The sequence below is a fragment of the Chiloscyllium plagiosum genome, unplaced genomic scaffold (genome assembly GCF_037043375.1).
Source record: "Chiloscyllium plagiosum isolate Xiang-an unplaced genomic scaffold, Cpla_swu_hap1 HiC_scaffold_23, whole genome shotgun sequence".
NCBI lineage: Eukaryota > Metazoa > Chordata > Chondrichthyes > Orectolobiformes > Hemiscylliidae > Chiloscyllium > Chiloscyllium plagiosum.
This window is the reverse complement of record NW_028270161.1, coordinates 17,475,322-17,498,463: the sequence shown is the minus strand read 5'-3', so window position 1 is coordinate 17,498,463 and position 23,142 is coordinate 17,475,322. Positions and strand designations below refer to the sequence as shown.

Sequence of the window (23,142 nt, the reverse complement as noted above, 5' to 3'; positions counted from 1 at the left end):
GGTGACTTAATCAAGGAGGTACAATATAATGAGGGACTTAGGCTTCTTACTATAACATAGACAGGTATGCTAAAAATCCAGTGCAGTTCATACGTATACCTGCTAAGAAAAAAGGGCAAAGATTAGTCTGATCCATTTATGTGTTTATGGATAGATAGTGTAATTTTAATATTATATTCCTTATATGCTGGATGGAATATTGCATCAATTGCAAGCTTACATCAGTCTAAAGCTGTTGTAGAAAGCAAAAAGAGTGTAAAATATAACAATACAGATGAACATGTACTAATGAGCATTGGCTCAGACACATTGATGGGATAGAAGCAGATAAAATTTGACTCCATGCCATACCTGACATAGAGAAATACTTGATACTACCTGGGTGCATAAGCTGGGTAAGAATTAAATTTTGTCAACTTGATGAATAAGAGAGATCATAAAATCAAGTTTGGCAAAGAACATTTCACCAATGATTGATGCTTTGAGAAAAGCAACAGAGAATAAATAGTTGACTCAGAGCAATATGTCAATCAGAGTTCCAAAAGCTGTCTTATAAAAGAATAATTACTGTAGCAATCAGAAAGATTTTGAAAAAAAGGTGATAATATAGGTGTCATGTTGCATAACTACTTCCAAGCAGATCTCAACTGCAATAGGAGGTGTGAGGAGGACAACCATTTCAGTTGCACAGGTGATCTTCAAAGTTGTACAAATATGAGTACAAGTATGATAGGCTTTTGACATGACTCTCAAGATGTTTGCTTGAAACTATACATCAATAATATATTCTGGTGATCTCAATAAAGTGTTGCAAAAAAGAACTTATATGTTTGAGGCTGGTTTTATGTAAAGATAGTAATATAAGGTTGAAATTCAACTTTGGTGGAATTAAAAAATAAGTGGTAGGAGATTATTTGATCCATTTCTCTTTCAAAGTAGGCAAAGGGTCAGGAAATAGGGTGGCCATTTGCTTTCATTCATTTTGCAACTTACTGAAGTTGAATTTCATATTGCATTCATTCATTCATGAACAGCTTTTCTTAAAAAAAGACATGTATATTCTGTAGGTCTTTGTTAAACATCAACAAATCATTCCCATTCTTACTCAACTTAAAGGTTCAATTTTGCCCATTAATGTAGAACAGACTTTTCAGCTAAGTGCTTTGTAAGACATATTGCAGGTGAATATATCCCTATGACTTCTGTCAACCTAACTTTGGCAGAAATATCCTTAACACACATAAATGAGGTACATAGAAACATTGAGGGAGTAGAAGGATTCCCAGATAATTTCCAGTATGCACCATCCTCAAACAAATGGTGTTAGGTTAATTTCTCAGAAATGATGAAGAGTCTAATCAAAATGGTAACCTATCGGATGTAGATTTTTATGTTGTGATTTGCAGTATGCAGATACTTTGATATATCTCTCCATGGTTGATATTTGTACTGTGCAGTCTCTAACAATTGTTAGTAGTTGTGTAGTAATATCGATCAGTCTCTTGTTTCTCTCTTCCTGTGGTTGAAAGTTGTCATCTGTATAGTTACTTAATTCAGTGTCTCTCTGTCTGTCCCTACAGCTGATTTTATCTGGTTTCTTGGATTAATTTCTCTTTGTGTTTCTAGTGTGTTGTCTGCATTCTGATGTTAGTCCACATTTTTTCTTTTTCTATTGTGGTTTGCAGTTTAGTGGAATTGAGCTTTAATTTTATTTTTTAAAATCCTGCCAGGAATCTTTTTTCTATTTTATGTATTTCTGATGATGCCAACAGAATGCTATATTTAAAAGGCATTAGCCACAGACAGAAACATGTTTTCATAGTAATTACAGTGTTTCTGTACTGGAACTGGTACTGAGCCACACAAACAATGATTTGAATAAATTGGCAGCTTTTATCCGCAGCCAATATATACCCCTCCTTCTCCTAGCTCTTTGTAAACATATCTACTAGCTATTATTTGATTTTGGATGCCATCACATGTTAATTCCTTATAATTGGATATTTCTGATGGATATAAAACAACTTGCCCAAAAGTGGAAAAGGAATTAATTTGTACTTGAAATCTCAGCAGACATTTATTCTTTCTGTGGATCTCAGAGCCCTATTAATGTGTTCCTTGGAAAAAGTTAACTCGTTTCCTCTTAAGATATCATCATTACACTTTTCATTCATTCATGGGATGTGAATGTCTCTGGCCGGCTAGCCGCCTGGCCAGCATTTACTGTCCATCCCTTGTTGCTTCGAGAAGGTGGTGGTGTGCTGTCATCTTGAACTGCTGCAGTCCTTGTGCTTGTTTTACTTGTCACATTTTGTCTAACTTTCAGAATTATATTTCCAATAAGTTAAGTATCTGTTGAGATTGCAATGCTAATAAAGCGAATATAGAAAGTGCTGGAGAAAGTCTGTGGAGTTAGCAATTCCAAAATGAGTTTTCCTCAAAGTTCCGAGTTCTGAAGAAATCATGTTGGACTTGAAACATTAATTCTGTTTCTCTCTGCACAGATGCTGCCAGACTAGATTAGATTAGATTCCCGACAGTGTGGAAACAGGCCCTTCGGCCCAACGAGTTCACACCGACCCGCCGAAGCGCAACCCACCCATACCCCTACATTTACCCCTTACCTAACACTACGGGCAATTTAGCATGGCCAATTCACCTGACCTGCACATCTTTGGACTGTGGGAGGAAACCGGAGCACCCGGAGGAAACCCACGCAGATACGGGCAGGATATGCAAATTCCACACAGACAGTCACCCAAGGCTGGAATTGAACCTGGAATCCTGGTGCTGTGAGGCAGCAGTGCAAACCACTGCACCACCGTGCCGCCCCAACTCAGACCTGCTGAGTTTACTCATCATTTTCTTTTTTTAGTTCAGATTTCCAGCATCTGCAGTATACTAATTTTATTGAAGCTCATGAAGTACTTTGATTGTCCTATGCTCAGCCATAGTGCTGACATTTTTATCTACTGTCAATGGACTGGATTTAATGCAGCTCACCATGTTGAAAAACACTGTGTCAAGAATTATGTAATAATGGGAGAGGCCACTTCTGAATTACCTTGCAGCATGAAATCCTCCCACAATTATGTCGGAAGTCCAAAGGGATCCAATGATGAAACTCATCAGCTTGGCATGATGTGAATTAGATATAAACAATTATTGCAGAGTGCTGGAAACCAGATTCTGGATTAGTGGTGCTGGAAGAGCACAACAGTTCAGGCAGCATCCGAGGAGTATTGCTCCTCGGATGCTGCCTGAACTGCTGTGCTCTTCCCAGCACCACTAATCCATGATGTGAATTAGGATCATTACTGAGTTAATTAACACCAATTATTTCTGTGTCTTCCAAAATTTAATAGTGACTGAGGGATTAAATCTGAGTGGCTTGGTTTTCCTGTGCTTTCTGTAAGCAGCAGGCAAACTCAACATCTAGACTTATCCCATGTCAGTGAAAATTGAAGGCTTGAGGTATGGGTTTGGCAAGCCCAGAATTGGATAACACCTTTTTTAAATGGCAGTATTGTCCATTCAAATTTGCAAAAATCCCGCCTCAGACTATTTAACATTACTGAAGGAAGTAATAGACCTTAAAAAGACTAACCTTTTGCCCTTTTTCTCCTGGAATGCCTTTGGAACCTGGAACGCCTGGAAGTCCACGTGCTCCCTGGTTTACACAGAAAGGCTTAGTGAAAATTCCAACACCTTTATATGTGCAATTATTAATTAAGCCAAAGACTGTTCGTCAATTTGTTCTGCATAAGTATCATTGAAGTCTACAGAAGGTTATTTTCATCAGTCTGGGTGGGGTTCCAGCACTTAGAGTTTTTGTCCTTCACCAAAATTGCTCATAAAGAATCCTACTAATTATTTTTATTGAGATTAAATTGATAAAAACTTTTATGGGAATTTAAAATGATATTATTTATTTGTCCCTCGCTCAAATACCAAGGTTTGGCATAGCATCACATCAGATTTTCAGACAGAAACAGGCTACGTATTTATGCTTCATATATGCTTTCTGCTATCTCATGTTATTGTACTCTATCAGAATGCGCTTTATTTGCTTTCTCCCTTGTGTATTTTCCTTAACTGCATTTATGCACTTCATCTCTTTTATTAGATGTGATAGCAAGTTTCACCTTACAGTGTGGCACTCAGAGCTATCTTTAAATGTAAATAATTATTTAGATTTCTTCTGCGTTAAGAGTTATCATTACTGACTTTTACTGAATGTTTAAATTTTACATGGTTTCAATTCCTCACATATTAGGAAAACATTGTTGAAATAGAGAGACAGATACTAACCTTTAGTCCCAGAAGACCGTTTAATCCCAATTTTCCTGGCAACCCTGGTTCACCCTTGTCACCCTTTAGAATAAGACAAAACATGTTTAATGGCCATACTGACCGGTACCTGAGCCAAACTTCAGTTATTGTCCCTATTAAAATCTACACTACTCTATTCAATTCCATATTTCTATATTTTCCTTACCTGTCAATTTCTCTTGACTCTTAAAAGAGATGGAATTGTATTAGTCTTTTTAAGTACAAAGATTTGGTGAATTTAATAAAATGCATTTATTTAGGTGGATTGGTGACCTTTTCTTATCTTGCTTTAAGCAATGCATTTGACCACAGGTTACAATTGTTATTTTATAACCTGTTTCATATCTCTGTTTTATATCACAAATCGCCCAGAATATTTGTACTGTTCACCTACTCCTAGTTTAGTGAACAAACCCATTAAACTGCATCACCTGCAATAAGACAGAAATGATAAAGTGAAATCTGAATCAACAGGTAATTTTTTTAAAAAGGCTACCCTTTCAGCTCCAATCCCTGGCTGTCCTCTTTGTCCTGGAAGACCTCGTGATCCCTGAATAGAAAGATAACCTTTGTTAGTGCTAACCTAAGTTCACATTCTTCAGACTGCATACATGAGGGGGCATTAGAATCACATTGAACCATGTGACAGCATTTATAACAGGTAACAGTGAAAGTGTAGGAAGACAATGAGTGTGTCTACCGAAATTTCCAATATAATTGAAATTTTCTGATCAACCTGATCAGAGGTTATTAAATACCTCTCGAGTAAATAGGAATTGAACTTGAGCACTGAAAAACCTGGCTGGGGAGTTGCCAAATCAAGGCTGCCCTGTCTTTCCTGTCTGTTGTTGACACCCCTTTCATGCCAAAATAATTCAACCCCACATTTCCATTGTCCATACTTATTACTCATTCAAAAGCAGTCAGATGTTTTTTTTTCTGGAATATTGTTGTTTCATGCTTCTATGGGAAAATGTCAATGATCCTCCAGTAAGCTGCAGTTAACAGTATTGCCAATAGAATCTCATTGACTCTAGTTGCCTTCCCACAAAGCAAATTGTGGTAGTGTCACATGTTCTTAATGTATGGATTTCAGCTCACTGTCTGCAATGCAAAAGAAAACACCCAGAAAATTTCCCACATCCAGCTACCAGGAAGATTGGGCAAAAAAGTGGATCAGCACATTTCAATTCCAACACTTTGCTTTCATGGAACATCATTAATTCAAGACATTTCACAAGGACATTTTCAAACAAAACAAAACCGAGGTTCCTTATTTGTCAGCTTAGGCAAATGAAAGCTTGCACAAGGAGATAGGTTTGAAGAAACATCCTCAAGAAGGGAAAAAAGAGATAATGATGTCTAATGAGGAAAATCCAGAGACTACAACCCAGTCATCTGAAGGCATGTCTGCTACAATGATTTTGTGGTTTTGTAGTTGCAGAATGAACAAGAAGGCAGAATTTGTGAACGTTTTAGTTTTTAGACGTCTGTAGGGTTTTTTTTGTCAAAGTCAAAAAAAAAAAGGAAACAGTGAGACCATGAAAGAATTTGAAAACAGAGTTAAAATTTTAATATGGAGGTATTGCTTAACAATGTTCTAATATACAATGTCATACACAGGCCAGTCTTAGGTGTTGAAAGAAATGCCTTCTGAGTGTCACATCCAATAATACCCTTTGCTGGCCACATGAAAGCAAATTAGAAATAACTGATGGAGAATTTGTATCCAAGCTTAGCTTGGAATCTTGCTTTAAGGAGGTCCTGGATCTTGGCTCTCCTTTACTGAAGTATGACTGAGACAAGACAAATAAGGAACCTTGGTCCCATCATTCCATGATTCTGTTTGGAGATGCCTAAATCTGCTTCACCATGGGGCAGTATTGCAGTGTTTCTGTAAAGTTTTCTCGTGCATAACTGTTCCAAATGGTCAATGTAAAATTGTATTAATGTCTCCTTACCTTCTCACCTTTAGGCCCTTTGTCTCCTTTTAAGCCTTGGTCACCTTTATGCCCCTGAAGCAGAAAAAAATGACTTGCACACACAAAATGTTTTAATACAACTCTCATACATCTTATAGCACCCATGCACAATGACTTATTGCCTTATCTAAACATAGTAAACATTTATCATCAGTAATGAGACAACTTGTCAGTTAATTTGTTTTTTTCACAATATTGGATTCAAGAGCCATATTGATCAAGATAATTGCAAACTTTCCTGTTCCTTTTAAGATAATGTCATGACCATCTTCAAAGGTCACAAGAACCAGAACAGACAGACTGAATCCAATGAAACATGGGAATGCAACAATCCCTCAGTAGTATACGAGGGAGCCAGCCCAGATTTTATGTCTGTATTCTGGTAAGGTGCCAGATTCATACTATTCCTTCAATGACTTCAAAGGGCTGTGGTTCACAATACCAATGGGATTACCAATAGGCATACACAGCTGGGCATCAAGTGTGTGCCACTCACTTTGTTAACAGTACACCTGATAAACATGGCCCTATTAAGATCACCTATTCTTAAATATTCACTGCTTTACAGAAATACACATTTGTTATAATATTCAATTAAGAAATTGTCCACATACCCCTTGTAACAAGGTCAGTCAGCTGGGTTTCATAGAATAGTCCAATAAGGGAGTCATGGATGACATATAAAAGTGGAATGTCAGAGTGGAATGACATTCTGGTAGTTGACCTTTATTGAGGCATGACTAAAGTCAAGGACTGTTCTTGTGTAAATAAAGGGTGACTTGGTGACAGATACTAATCTTTGTGGAGTTATTTCAGTGGCAACAGAAGTAAAACATGATCCTGAAGAAAGTCACTCGCAGCAGTTTAGGCTCTAACACTAAGTGCTAAGTTAGAACACTGTCCAAGAGGCTGAGTAACAAATGTGATTGCATGGAGCTGCCTCCCAAAAGCAGATACACTACCAATTGGGGTGGTACCCCAATGAAAGAGTCTGTAATGGTTAAATTTTCTGGACATGCTCCTGGTTCCAGTTGACAATATCAGACTTTGCATGCAGAAGAATCCAGTCCTTTACTGAAACAACTGGTGGTGATGAAAGTAACCAAAGGGCTGTCACAATTAGCTTTGAAACCTTTTTGGACCTGGAGAGAGCAGCTCTCAGTAGAAGTTGGCTTACTGTTATGGGGAGCAAGAGTCAAGATCACTGTCAAATACTAGCTGAACTCCACCAGGGCCAGCCAGGTGTCTCTAAAATGAAGATGTCAGTGAGATATTATGTCTAGTGGATGCAGACATAGCCACATTGATGAACAGTGCCGAGATCACCAACAAGGACAAAAATTACTGAAGCAGCGTCCCCACATCCATGGGAATGACTGGGTAAATCTTGGACTCGGTAAATCTTGGACTCAGTTGCACATCAACTGTGCAAGTCCTCTCATAGGTTCAATGTTCTTAGTCATTGTAGATACCCACTGAAGGTGATTGGACATACATAGGATCAGTCCATCAAACACAGGGACGGCAATAGAAAAACTGTGTGCAGTTTATTTCAATACACAGAGTCCTGGAAGTGTTGGTCACAGATAATGGACTGCTGTTTATCAACAGGGAATTTGGTTATTGCTTAAAGTTGAATGAGATTTAATATATAAAGGACAATTTTATACCACCAGTCATCCAATGGCCTGGCGAAAAGAGAAGTCCAAACTTTGAAGGCTTGCTTGAAGAAACAGCCTACAGAATCACTAGACATCAAGCTGTCATGGTTCTTATTTGATTATAGGACCACCTCACATGCCACTACAGGGATAGCATCAGCAGACTTGCTAATGGGTAGAAGATTCTGCAACAGGTTAAGTCTGATCTTCCTGGACCTGCGGGGAGGGTGAAATAGCATCAGGGACATTACAGCCAGATACAAGACTCTGCCGAGAGAGAGACAGTTTGATACAGGGGACAAGGTTTGATGTATGAATCATGGAAGTGACCCCACATGGGTAAGAGGCATGACTGATGCAAGGTCAGAACCAGTGACGTTTTAAGGTCAGGTAGGTGTAATGGTCCTGAGCAAGCATATGACATTTGAAAGCTGCAAATTCACAAATAGTATTGGAGAAAAAGGTGTCCTACCACTTGGGACAGTCAGAAAGACTGGTGGAACCTGTGGTCCTCCCTCTCTGCCAAGCATGGACAAGTCCTCAGAATCTGAGATGAACATGATGGATGTAGCCGCCTCAACACCTTTGCTGCCAGAGGTAGAGAATGAAATTCTACCCAGGCACTCCCGGTGCAAGAGGTAAGCTCCTGTGCATTACACACCACCTACATCAGGCACCAAGTTGAAGGAACCTGACCTGCTGCTGAAACACCCCAGGAGGCTCTCCAAGACAAAAGACCAGTCTATTTCCTCAGACTCAGAGGGGGAGAAATGTAGTGATTGTAACAAGGCCAGCTAGCTGGACCTCATAGAATGTGTGTCCCCTGATTGTAAAGTCACAGAGATGTACAGCAAGGAAACAGACCCTTCGGTCCAACTCATCCATGCCAATCAGATATCTTAATCTAATCTAGTCCCATTTGCCAGCACTTGGTTCATATCCCTCTAAACCCTTCCTATTCATATACCCATTCAGATGTCTTTTAAATGTTGTAATTTTACCAGCCTCAACCACTTCCTCTGGCAGCTCATTCCATACATGCACCACCCTATGTGTGAAAAGGTTGCCTCTTAGGTTCCTTTTATATCTTTCCCCTCTCAGCCTAAACCTGTCCCAGCCCAGGAAAATACCTTGTCTATTTATCCTATCCATGCCCCTCATGATTTTATAAACCTCCATAAAATCACCCCTCAGACTCCGACGCTTCAGGAAAAACAGCCCGAGCCTATTCAGCCTCTCCTTATAGCTCAAATCCTCCAACCCTGGCGACATCCTTGTAAATCTTTTCTGAACCCTTTTGAGTTGCACAACATCCTTCTAATAGGAAGGAGACCAGAATTGCATGCAATATTCTAAAAGTGGCCAAACTAACATCCTATACAGCTGCAACATGACCTCCCAACTCGTATACTCAAAGTTCTGACTAATAAATGGGGCTGTTAATCTGGTCTAATCAGGGAGCTCTGGCTGACATATATGAAAAGAGGAGAGTCAGAGATGCTGACGTTCTGGTAGATGACTCTGAATGAGGCAGTACAGGTTGTTCTGCTATAATGCGACAGTTGTGTTTCTCTGCAATCTTGCGCTATAGAAAATCACGCCACACAAATTCCACTGTGGAAGATCGCTATAGAAAATCGCTATACCCATTCAGTAGAAAGTTTGCATTATCCAAACAATGTCCACAATTCATCAATCACGTTATAGCCAATTTGCGTTGACGAACTGCCCGCTATGTCAGAATGACCTGTACTAATGTCAAGGACTTGATAATGGATACCAGCCTCTGTGGAGTTATTTCAACCCTCTCAGTGCACAGAGAGAAAATTTGGAATTTAAAAGGAAAAACTGTAAAATTTGGAAATATTTTTCCAATTCACTTGACATTAGGAAATTTTAACATGTGTGGTTTCATTACATTTTGCATAATTAATTGTCCATCTGTCCATTACCCTCTGAATGGAATCCTCCTTTGTGATGTGATAGAACACGCAACACAAGAAGATACCTGGGCTGCTAGCTAACTTGATTTGTCATGAGAAAAGTTATGGTTATACTCTTACAGTTTAACATATCAAAAACATTTTTAAGTTTTTCAGGTGACATCCACTGCTGTGTTGCAGAAATTGTACTTCAGTTAAGCTGTCACGTGTTAACTCAACCGCTGTCTGTGTGAACTTGTGTGGGTGTACATCTGTGAAGCTGGGAAGCAAGTACCTCATTAAGCAATTTGACGAAGAAATTCTCAGAGGCCTATATTCGGACTGCTGATAATTTTCACGCCCACTTGCTGCTATGCGGGAAATGGCAGCTTAGGCATCAATGATTTTCTTCTGCATTGCTGTGGGTGCAATATGTGCAACAGATTCTTTGCATAAAACTAAACTCCTGCTTCATTCTCAACGTCATACAGCAAATGTATCGAAATGTAATTATCTGAGAATTGCCCCCTAAGCTTGTTTGCATACCCTTTTAAATATATTGTACCTGGGTCAGAAGGGTGCAAGTGCAAAGTTTACAATAGAAATATGAAAATCAAGATGACTCCGTTAAGTATGAGTTTGCAATAGAACTATGAAAATCAAGGATGACTCCATTAGGTATGTATTGAGACGGTTGCTAAATTACATCTGCATGCCTGCTTTGATTGCCCTCTAGCCACTAACTCTACTTCACATGAAGGTTATAATTGGGCTTGACTTATTTTGCAAGTAGCACAAAAAATTTAAATCTGCATCCCCTTTCTGTCAAATCTAGCATTATAAAATTGCTGGGGTAGAAGGACAGCTCATTTTTGAAAGTTATATCAGTGTAAAATACCGGGGGGAGTTTTTAATGCAAGTTAAGAGCTAAGGCATTTTGTATAAAATGACCATGTATATTAGTTTTTTTTTCTTCAATCTTTTACATTGTTTCAATTTCAGTTTGCGTGGATCTTGTTCTGTTTTCAAAACTAGCCACCCATCCCCAGGGCAACATTGTGAGATTCTGCCAATATTGCCAGTCCATGAAGGCTCTTCAAGTTTCATTTACTTTCATGTGAGCCACTATTACATCTTAAAAGTTTTCTCACAGCAACAAATTTTTTTTTGCTACTTGTGCCCAAAAGAGGAACTCCCAACAGTATCATATTTACATTTGCAATGGAAGTTAAGGGAAGGGTAATGGATACTGTCTGCATGGACTTTAGTGGTGCATTTGATAGGGTATTTCACGGCAGGCTGGTACAGAGGGTAGTGTCTCATTGGATCTGGGGTGAGCTGACTAAATGGATACAAGAATGGCTTTGTCATAGAAACCGAGAGAGGTGGGGGGTGGAATAATGCTTTTCAGAATGGAGATCAATGACTAGTGTCTTCTGCAGGGACCAGTTGTTCGTAATATATATAAATGATCTGGAGGAAAATATGGGTTGTCTGACTGGTTGATTTGCAGATGCCAAAATTGGTGGAATTGCAGGTGGTAAGGAGGATTGTCAAAGGTATCAGCGGGATATAGATAGATTGCAGATTTGGCCAGAGAAATGGCAGATGGAGTTCTATCCAGGCAGGTGTAAGATGATGCATTTATGAAGATCAAAATCAGGTGCAAATGATATGCTAAACGCTTTGGAGTATTGACTTATAGAAGGATCTAGGTGTACAGGTCCATGGATCCCTGAAAGTGACAACAGGGGTGGATAAAGTCATCAAGCCACACTTGCCTTCATTGGTTGGGATATTGAATTGGCAAATTATGTTATAGCTACACCAAACTTTGGTTAGGCCACATTTGGTCACATTTGCTTGCGGTTCTGGTCATAGCATTACCAGAAGGATGTGGATGCTTTGGTGATGTACAGAAAGGGTTTATCCATGATGTTGCCTAGTCTGGAGGGTTTTAGTTGTGAGGAGAGGTTGGATAGTTTTGAACTGTTTTCACTGGAAAGACAAAGACTGAGGGGTTACCTGATGGAGGTCTACAAAATTATGAGAGGCATAGACAGAGTGGATAGTAAGAAGCTTTTTCCCAGGGTGGAAAGTTCAACTACAAGAGGGCATAGATTCAAGGTAGAAGGGGGAATGTTTGGGGGAGAAATGCAGGGAACGTTTTACACCTGAAGGGTGGTTGGTGCCTGGAGTGCACTGCCAGTGGAGGTGGCGGAAGCAGGCACGTTAGCACCTTTTAAGGTATATCTTAACAGACACATGAACGTGAGGCGAACAGACGAAGAGATACTTCTCATGAGCAATAAGTAGTGGGTCTAAATAAGGAACAGGAATTGGTGCAGGCTTGGTGGGCTGAAGGGCCTGTGCCTGTGCCTGTGCTGTATTGTATTGTAAGCTTCCTATGTAAATGTGTTACACCCTTGCAGTGCTGTCATGGTGGGCTAGAAGCATATCTGCTCCAAACCCCAAAACACAACCTGAAAATTTGGAGCTAGTGAGGCCAAACATTACAAAGTTGATTGAGGATCAAGAGGTAGGTCTGTTGAAGTATACAACTAAGGTTTATTGTGGTGCAGTGGTAATGTCCCTATCTCTGGACCAGGAATCTAAGTTCAGGTCACACTTGCTCCAGAGGTGTCTGAACTGATTGATTTAAAAATAGATTTGTCCCATTACCTGAATAAATAAATGAGATGAATGAGTTATGATCTTAAATGCATTGTTTTGCCTTACCAGTTCACCTTTCCGTCCTTGCAAGCCTCTGTCTCCTTTCATTCCTTTACCTCCACTTTTACCATCAAGACCAGCCCTGCCCTAAAGTAAACCATGAGAAAAAGATGAATGAAAATTAGCTGCAATTTAACTCTTCAGAACATAAGACCTTAAGATAAAGGAGCAGAAATTAGGCCATTTGGCCCATCGAATCTGCTCCACCATTCATTCATGGCTGATAGGTTTTTTAACCCCATTTTCCAACTTTCTCTCGATAACCTCATTTTTAATATATATTTATTGAAAGATGTTTACTCTTTTACAAAAAAGAAAACAAGAAGTTATAAAAGTACAAAAATACAGAAAAGTAGAAATAATACCACATTATTCTATTACAGTAATGTTAACAATAAACTACCTACTACTCTTTGGGATACAATTGTTTCATATTTACCTAACCCAAGTTAAAATAAACTCAAATTAAGTGAAATAGTATTACATTAAATTACAATCCAATAAAATTAAATTATATTACATTTCACTACATTACATTACTCCACTTGCCGCATTTCCATCGAAGCTCTCGTCCAGTGTGGCGCAATTGGTCAGCGCATTCGGCTGTTAACCGAAGGGATGGTGGTTCGAGACCACCAAACGGTGGCTTCCTCACTGTTGAGGCAGCACGGTGGCTTAGTGGTTAGCACTGCTGCCTCACAGCGCCAGGGCCCCAGGTTCGATTCCTGCCTCAGGCTACTATCCGTGTAGAGTTTGCACATTCTCCCCGTGTCTGTGTGGGTTTCCTCCCATAATCCAAAGATGTGCAGGTCAGGTGAATTGCTCATAGTGTTAGGTGCATTAATCAGAGGTAAATACAGGTTAGGGGAATGGGTCTGGGTGGGTTACTGTTTGGAGGGTCAGTGTGGACTTGTTGGGCCGAAGGACCTGTTTCCATACTGTAGGGAATCTAATCTAATCCATGGGAGCAACAGGTATTATACCTGTATTTGCTAGGTCACTACCCCCACCCCTCGGGGTCTCCGGATACCCATATACAACCCTCACGGCTATATAAAGGCCCTAATCAGTACCGGTGATTCTATGTGTGTAAGATTGTTAAATAACCTCTTCCTGTGCTCACCCAGAGAGGTGCTGAAAATGTGTTGCTGGAAAAGCGCAGCAGGTCAGGCAGCATCCAGAGAACAGGAGAATCGACGTTTCGGGCATAAGCCCTTCTTCAGGAATACACTGCTGCCTGACCTAGAACATAGAACATAGAACATAGAACAATACAGCACAGAACAGGCCCTTCGGCCCACGATGTTGTGCCGAACTTCTAACCTAGATTAAGTACCCATCCATGTACCTATACAAATGCCGCTTAAAGGTCGCCAATGATTCCGACTCTACCACTCCCACGGGCAGCGCATTCCATGCCCCCACCACTCTCTGGGTAAAGAACCCACCCCTGACATCTCCCCTATACCTTCCACCCTTCACCTTAAATTTATGTCCCCTTGTAACACTCTGTTGTACCCGGGGAAAAAGTTTCTGACTGTCTACTCTATTTATTCCTCTGATCATCTTATAAACCTCTATCAAGTCACCCCTCATCCTTCGCCGTTCCAACGAGAAAAGGCCGAGAACTCTCAACCTATCCTCGTACGACTTCCTCTCCATTCCAGGCAACATCCTGGTAAATCTTCTCTGCACCCTCTCCAAAGCTTCCACATCTTTCCTAAAGTGAGGCGACCAGAACTGCACACAGTACTCCAACTGTGGCCTAACCAAAGTCCTGTACAGCTGCAACATCACTTCACGACTCTTGAATTCAATCCCTCTGCTAATGAACAATAATACTCCATAGGCCTTCTTACAAACTCTATCCACCTGAGTTGCAACCTTCAAAGATCTATGTACATAGACCCCAAGATCCCTCTGTTCCTCCACCTGACTAAGAACCCTACCATTAACCCTGTATTCCGCATTCTTATTTGTTCTTCCAAAATGGACAACCTCACACTTGGCAGGGTTGAACTCCATCTGCCACTCCTCAGCCCAGCTCTGCATCATATCTAAGTCCCTCTGCAGCCGACAACAGCCCTCCTCGCTGTCCACAACTCCACCTATCTTCGTATCATCTGCAAATTTCCTGACCCACCCTTCGACTCCCTCATCTAAGTCATTAATAAAAATTACAAACAGCAGAGGACCCAGAACTGATCCCTGCGGAACTCCACTTGTAACTGGGCTCCAGGCTGAATATTTACCATCTACCACCACTCTCTGCCTTCGACCGGTTAGCCAGTTTTCTATCCAATTGGCCAAATTTCCCTCTATCCCATGCCTCCTGACTTTCCGCATAAGCCTACCATGGGGAACCTTATCAAATGCCTTACTAAAATCCATGTACACTACATCCACTGCTCTACCCTCATCCACATGCTTGGTCACCTCCTCGAAGAATTCAATAAGACTTGTAAGGCAAGACCTACCCTTCACAAATCCGTGCTGGCTGTCCCTAATCAAGCAGTGTCTTTCCAGATACTCATAAATCCTATCCCTCAGTACCCTTTCCATTACTTTGCCTACCACAGAAGTAAGACTAACAGGCCTGTAATTCCCGGGGTTATCCCTATTCCCTTTTTTGAACAGGGGCACAACATTCGCTACCCTCCAGTCCCCTGGTACCACCCCCGTTGCCAGTGAAGACGAGAAGATCATTGCCAACGGTACTGCAATTTCCTCTCTTGCTTCCCACATAATCCTAGGATATATCCCGTCAGGCCCGGGGGACTTGTCTATCCTCAAGTTGTTCAAAATGTCCAACACATCTTCCTTCCTAACAGGTATCTCTTCTAGCTTACCAGTCCATTTCACACTCTCCTCTTCTACAATACGGTCCCTCTCGTTCGTAAATACTGAAGAGAAGTACTTGTTCAAGAACTCTCCTATCTCTTCCGACTCAATACACAGTTTCCCACTACTGTCCTTGATCAGACCTACCCTCGTTCTCGTCATTCTCAGGTTTCTCACATACGCATAAAATGCCTTGGGGTTATCCTTGATCCTATCCGCCAACGATTTTTCATGCCCTCTCTTAGCTCTCCTAATCCCTTTCTTCAGGTCCCTTCTGGCTATCCTGTATCCCCCCACTGCTCTGTCTGAATCCTGTTTCCTCAACCTTATGTAAGCCTCCTTCTTCCTCTTTACCAGACATTCAACCTCTCTCGTCAACCAAGGCTCCCTCACACGACCATTTCTTTCCTGCCTGATAGGTACATACATATCATGGACACGTCGTATCTGCTCTTTGAAAAAGTTCCACATTTCCACCACATCCTTCCCTGACAGCCTATGCTCCCAACGTATGCTCCTCAAATCCTGCCTTACAGCATCGTAATTTCCCTTCCCCCAATTATAAAAACTACCTTGTTGTGCGCACCTATCTCTCTCCATAACCAAGGTGAAAGTCACAGAATTGTGGTCACCATCACCAAAATGTTCACCCACTAACAAGCCCACCACTTGTCCCGGTTCATTACCGAGTACCAAATCCAATATAGCCTCCCCTCTGGTTGGACAATCTACATACTGCGTTAGAAAAGCTTCCTGGACACACTGCACAAACACAGCCCCATCCAATCTACTTGATCTAAAGAGCTTCCAATCAATATTTGGGAAGTTGAAGTCGCCCATGCTGCGCTTTTCCAGCAACACATTTTCAGCTCTGATCTCCAGCATCTGCAGACCTCACTTTCTCCTCACCCAGAGAGGGCAGATTCGGTAATCCCAAAAGAAGAGATACTGGATCCTCCTTAACTTCAATTCCTAGGATCTTCTTCAGCTAATACACTATGGCACCCCAATATCCTCGAATCTTGTAGCAGGACCAAAAGCAATGTGTGAGGGTGCTTACGCTAATTTTACATTTCGGAGAAGATCCTTTCTTAAACTTTGCTAACCTCTCTGATGCCATATGGGCCCTGTGAAGGATCTTCAATTGCATAGCTTGTGCTTTATTGCATATTGAAATTTTCTTTATATTTCCCCATATGTCCTCTGATGTTTCAGATGAGATCTTCTAACTCCTGAATCTAGATCCCATAGTGTCTCTGCATATCCCCCAAGATCCTCCCTTTCTGCAGGTGGTATATGGTACTAACGGAGACAGCACTCCCACATTGGAGCACTCTTCTCTCTATATCAGATTTGTAAGGCTGAGCCAAGAGCGTGGTCTTCTTTTGTATATAATCTCTAACCTGGATGTATTCTCCCTCATCCCTCTAAACTCCATCAAGTATTGTCCTCAAATGTTCCTCATATTTTAAGCCTTTCATTCTTGGAACCATTCTCATGAACATCCTCTGGACCCGCTCCAGGGTTAATACATCCTTCCTGAGGTGTGAGGCACAAAATTGTTTTCAATACTCTAAATGTTCTCTGACCAGATCCTTATAAAGCCTTAGAAGTACGTCCCTACTTTTATATTCAAGCCGTCTCAAAATAAATGCCATCATTGCATTTGCCTTCCAAACTACTGACTCAACCTGTAAGTTTACCTTAAGAGAAACCTGGACTAAGACTCCAAAATCCCTTTGGACTTCAGATTTCTGAATTTTCTCCCCATTCAGAAAATAGTCCGTGCCTCTCTTCTTCGTATCAAAGTACATGGCCTCACACTTACCCACATTATATTTCATCTGCTACTTCTTTGCACACTCTCCTAACCTGTCCAAATCTTTCTGCAGCCTCCCCGCTTGCTGAATACTATCTGCCCTTCTATATATCTGTAAAATTCAAAGAGGGTTTTTAAAATGTGGTCTTGACTTCATTCCTTTCAAGAAAGAAGATATAAATTGGCCATTTTCTCTAAGTGGATCAATCACAAGGTGCATGACTTCACTACTTATCACATACATATTATATCAAGGTATGGCATCCAGTAGAATTGCCCTTGTGTTAACTAATACTCACATTTTGTATTAAGCTGGAAACAGATAATGCTCATGCTTTTGGGACTATGAGCTTCCACTTGAACTGGGTATGGTTCTGAGTGAGGTCTATTTAACCTTGTTGCATATGTGGGAGAGTTGATATAAATCAGTGAACAAATGACAACTCAAATGCAGCTTTTCATGCCTAGTACCCCTGCATTGACTCTCATCTTTGCCAACGCGTAAAATAAACCCCAATAGTGACAGTAATGATGCCAAGAACAGAAGGTGATACACAATCAACATGAAGTGGAGAAAGAAAACACTACAAGAAAAGAAGAAAATAGTTAAGAAATAGCTGAAATACACTTTCATATCAATGTGCTCATCCACTGACCTTTAAAACATTTACAACTGGCTAGAAATCCTGGATGACCATGAATTATGGGAGTCATTAATATTTGATATCCTGCACATCAGAACATTGTAAGTTATTACAAACCCACAATTTAATCGCTAGATCTTCTGAATAGTCACAGTTGTCACAGGATTACTGCTACACTGAAAGCATCCTCCTCAACTTGACACTGCTCCATATTTTTTGCCAGATGTTCGGAGTCTGATTTTACCAGAAACATGGCGCAAAATATTCCTCAAGGAGCTTCATCAAAGTAGAGGCAAGATCTTTTTATGGCACCACCTTCTTTACGGCCAGTTTAAAGGTCCAGTTAAAATGTTACAGAATTGGTGGGTGGATGAATGAGTGAAAGGATAGGTGGGTGAAGTAAGTGGGTAAAGTCATAGGTCAATATAGTGGGTAGATGGGTGAGGTTGTAATTGGGTGCAGGGACAGTTGATTTGGATCAAAGGTTTAGTCAGAAGGATCAATTTGAGTGATTAGAAGGGTCAATTCTGCAGTTATCCAAGTATTAGACCAGATATTTTTCTGGCTAATATTTCCTGGTAACTATTCATGTAAGTACATCAGAACTGGCCAAAGTCTGTGACTGTAGCTTTGAGTTGAATTATTTAACAGAGGGCCTCAGGGAGGAAGGAAATACCATCAGAAGTTGAAAGTTCCTGGACAATTCACATGTAGATCAGCGCATCAGGAGACCAGCAGTTTCCTAATATGAATCTCTAATCAAACATCCATCTCCTAAGGTCTAGAGACTGGAAGACTTGGAGTATATGTTTCAATAATGCACGAGGCTATTGAAGTAGATGGTTCCATTGGTACGAATCCAAGACCCATCCCTGGAGCTACATTGACTGCAAGGTGGATGGAGCTCTCGTGATTTCACCTTTCTCCTGTCTACCGAAATACCAAGTCGAATTGGATTGATTAGTCCAATCAAAAATCAGGACTAGAGTGTCCAAGCTATCATAAACCCATTTGTCAGCTAGCTGAATGTCAGATGAGTTTGTGAATCAAGGCTGAAATATCCACAGAGCTGTTTCCACTCCACTGATTTAACTTTGCCAGAAGTGCACTGAGAAGCCATTATGTGTAAACTGGGTTTCTGAAACAATTGCACCATAGAATGAGAGGCCCTGAGCAAATTTTTGTAAAACACATTTGCAACAATTTGAAGGACCTTTATTAAAGGATCAGAAACTGACAACAATCATTCAATTGAAACTGAAAATTCTTGTGATAATTCTGATACACAATGATCATTGCACCAAATTAAAGTGAATGTTTCATCACAATCCTTTTATTTGGTTTTACATTTCTCTTTGATCCATCCGAGCAGACTAAGATCTCTGTTTGTCCCAGTTGTTTTCAATCTCTCTCATCTGGCCTCAGTCTAACAGGGTACACAATCAAGTTTCAATTCATGACTGACACTCAATACATCTATATTTTCAAATCATTGTTCTCGTTATCTGTATGGTCACTAACTAATGCACAAGGATGAGCCATCAGAAGGAAATATTGGTGATATACTTTGCAAAAATGTAACAGTGTGACGGCACAACCTTATTATGGCAGGTCTTGTTACTAATCTATGCAAGATTCTTTATTTAAGCTTGTGAGAATACTGTATCACATTTTCTGCTGATCAAATGTTCAAAGAAAAAAGTTGTAAATGGGAAAAAAGTCTTGATTAATTTATCTATCTGGTTATATTCTGCCAACCTTCTTCTCTGAAGGAAGAAAAGACTGATTAATTGCATACTTCGAATATGTAGACCTTTCAAAAAGTGATAAAAGTAATGAGACAAGCACATTATGTTCTGAAGGAAATAGCTCCCAAAACCCATAATCCTACAGATATGCTGAAGGATTTATCAGTACGCAGGGAAATATAAACATTACAGTTTTTCAATGTAAACAAGAGTCCACAAATAAGAATGAACATGGTTTTAATGCAGATTAACCCAACCATGATTAACTGGTCAACAGGGATCAGTTTGCAAATAATTAAATGTGTATTAATCCAAGCTGAGAGATTGCATTTTGATGGCCAATTAGCAATAAAACTTCATCAAAAAACATTAGATGCTTGGAAATAATTGCTTATCACATTGTCTTTGAAAAATGACTTTGAAAGTTGAAGTGCAAATTTACAACATTAAAATATTATTTGGTAATTTAGCAAAAGGTCAATGCCAATAGATGACACCAGAATAAAAGGGAAATGACCTTGGCCTTACTTTAACCAATATTCTTCCCAGTGCACTTTAAGGCCATTAACCTTTGGAAAGATTTTATGACATTTGTGGCTTTCTAATACTACTCATAGTTATCTTTCACGTACCTAAGCACTATGTAATTGGCAGGCTATTTACATGCAGAAGTACTGGAGTCAAATCTGTTCCAGTCTTCACCAGGTAGTAACGTTTTCCAGCAAAGATTTTGATTGCAGCAATGCCTTAGAATAGAATCCCTACAGTGTGCAAGTAGGCCATTTAGCCCATCGAGTCCACACCAACCTTCCAAAAAGTTTCCCATCCAGATCTACCCCCTACCTTATCCCTGTTATCCTTCATTTCCTGTCACTAATCCACCTAGTCTGCACATCCCTGGACACTAGGGGCAATTTAGCATGGCCAATCCACCTAATTTGTGCATCTTTGGAATGTGGGAGGAAACTGGAGCACCCAGAGAAAACCCATGCAGACATGGGGAGAATTTGTAAAGTCTACACAGACTTGCGAAATGGTGGCCAGTTCTGGGACCAAAGGATGCAATAAACAGCAACCGATGATGATGGCTCATAAAGAAGGCAAGTGGCTGTTGGGTCACCAGCAAACAGGCCTCTCTGAAGAGGGATAAGGTTATGGAGGGCAAGAGGACTCTTCCAGCAGAAGCTTCCTTGTCATTGGTGGGTGCGTGGCTTTCTGTGAAGGCAGATCAGGAATCCCTAACTGAACCACCAGGCTACTATGTTATAACTGGCAGCTTCTCATGTGCAAATAGGGCATGGGTCTTGCCAGCAGGGCAGATGAGTTAAAGTGGCATTTAATAGGGCCTTAAGAGCCTTAATTTGCCTAGGTTTAGAAAGTCTATAAGACCATACGTTATAGGGGCAGTATTACACCATTCGCCCCATTGAGTCCACTCCAGTATTTGATCATAGCTAATATGTTTCTTGAAATAACTCCACAGAGGCTCGCCCCGTCACCAAGTCACTCTTTATTTATACACGGAGAGTCCTTAACACTGATCCAGCTCCTTCAGAGCCATCTCTCAGAGTGAACAAGATGGCTGACACTTCTGTTCTTACCTAGTTAAAAATCACACAACACCAAGGTTATAGTCCAACAGGGTTAATTGGAAGCACACTAGCTTTCGGAGCGCCGCTCCTTCATCAGGTGATTGTGGAGGGCTCGATCGTAACACAGAATTTATAGCAAAAATTTGCAGTGTGATGTAACTGAAATTATACATTGAAAAATTGATTGTCTGTTAAGCCTTTCATCTGTTAGAATACAATGATAGTTTCACTTCTTTCATGTGTAAATCACAAAACCCTTTTTTTAAAAGTTGCATTCTCGGGTTAGCTGTTAACAATGGTGATAGCTAGACAATGTGTTGAAGGTGTTAGCCCCCTGTGTTCTCTGTCTATGACCTGATGTTTAGATTGATTCCAATCTAAAAAGTGAAATAACAGAGTTTTACATAAATTCATGCAGTTTTTGAGCTCAGAGTTCGACATGAATCTATGTGGTTTTTGAGCAAAGTGCAATGTAACTTTGTACCAAAAGAAATTCACCACACACAACATATGTGTGTGCATGTGGGTCTTTGTCTGTCTGTGTGTGTGTCTGTCTGGGGGGGGTTGTGAGTGTGAGAAAGTGTGTGTGTGTGTGTAGTGAGTGCAGAGTGTCTTAATGCTATGAGGGGGTGCATGTGTGGGAGTCTGTGTGTCTATAAGGGTGTGTGTGGGTGTCTGTGTGCGCATCTGTGTGTATCTGTGTCCGTGTGCATGTGAGAATGTGTGTGTGTGTAGAAATATCTGTGTGTGTGTGTAGTGCAATGGTGATCACCTGTAATGTGACATGAACCCAAGGTCCCAGTTGAGGCCCTCCCTATGGGTACCAAACTTAGCTATCAGCCTCTGCTCGGCCACTTTCCTCTGCTGCCTGTCCCGAAGTCCACCTTGGAGGATGGTCACCCGAAGGTCCGAGGCTGAATGTCCTGGACCACTGAAGTATTCCCCAACTGGGAGGGAATCCTCCTGTCTGTTGATTGTTGTGTGGTGCCCATTCAACCGTTGTCGTAGCCTTTGCTCAGTTTCCCCAATGTACCATGCCTCTGGGCATCCCTGCCTGCAGCGTATAAGATAGACAATGTTGGCTGAGTCACATGAGTACCTGCCATGTACACGGTGGGAGGTGTTCCCACGCGTAATAGTGGTATCTATGTCCACAATCTGACACGTTTTGCAGCGTCCACCGTGACAGGGTTGTATGGAGTTGTCCTGAGAGCCGGGCAGTTTGCTACGAACAATGATCTGTTTGAGGTTTGGCGGTTGTTTAAAGGCAAGTAGTGGAGGTTTGGGGAAGGTCTTGGTGAGGTGCTCATCTCCATTGATAATGTGTTGCAGGTCACGAAGAACATGGCGTAATTTTTCAGCCCCTGGGAAGTACTGAACAACGAAGGGTACCCTGTCAATTGCAGCCCGTGTCTGTCTCCTGAGGAGGTCATTACGGTTCCTTGCTGTGGCACGTCGGAACTGGCGGTCGATGAGTTGAACATTGTACCCCGTTCTTGTGAGGGCATCCTTGAATACTTCCAGGTGTCCGTCACGTTCCTCCTCATCTGAGCAGATCCGGTGTATGCGTAGGGCTTGTCCATAGGGAATGGCTGTTTTAATATGTTTTGGGTGGAAGCTGGAGAAGTGTAGCATTGTGAGGTTGTCTGTGGGTTTGCGGTAGAGTGTGGTGCTGAGGTGTCCGTCCTTGATGGAGACGCACGTGTCCAAGAATGAGACAGACAGTCGAGAGTATCTGGATCAGTGGTGCTGGAAGAGCACAGCAATTCAGGCAGCATCCGAGGACAGGCAAAATCGACGTTTCGGGCAAAAGCTCCTAGACCCATGGCGAGGAGTCACTGATAAAACTACACAGTGACATCAACAAT

At 41.0% G+C, this 23,142-nt stretch overlaps 1 protein-coding gene across 1 annotated transcript in view; it reads right to left on the bottom strand.

The window, feature by feature from the left end:
* col7a1l (collagen type VII alpha 1-like) overlaps nucleotides 1-23,142 on the bottom strand; it is a 432,947-nt gene that overhangs the window by 102,464 nt on the left and 307,341 nt on the right. The window contains exons 86-90 of the mRNA XM_087999395.1: nucleotides 12,637-12,717; nucleotides 6,294-6,347; nucleotides 4,829-4,882; nucleotides 4,312-4,374; nucleotides 3,608-3,670 (exon numbers count right to left, since the gene is read on the bottom strand). Of these exons, the coding sequence (XP_087855521.1) occupies nucleotides 3,608-3,670; nucleotides 4,312-4,374; nucleotides 4,829-4,882; nucleotides 6,294-6,347; nucleotides 12,637-12,717 (315 nt within the window). The remainder of the gene's footprint in view (nucleotides 1-3,607; nucleotides 3,671-4,311; nucleotides 4,375-4,828; nucleotides 4,883-6,293; nucleotides 6,348-12,636; nucleotides 12,718-23,142) is intronic.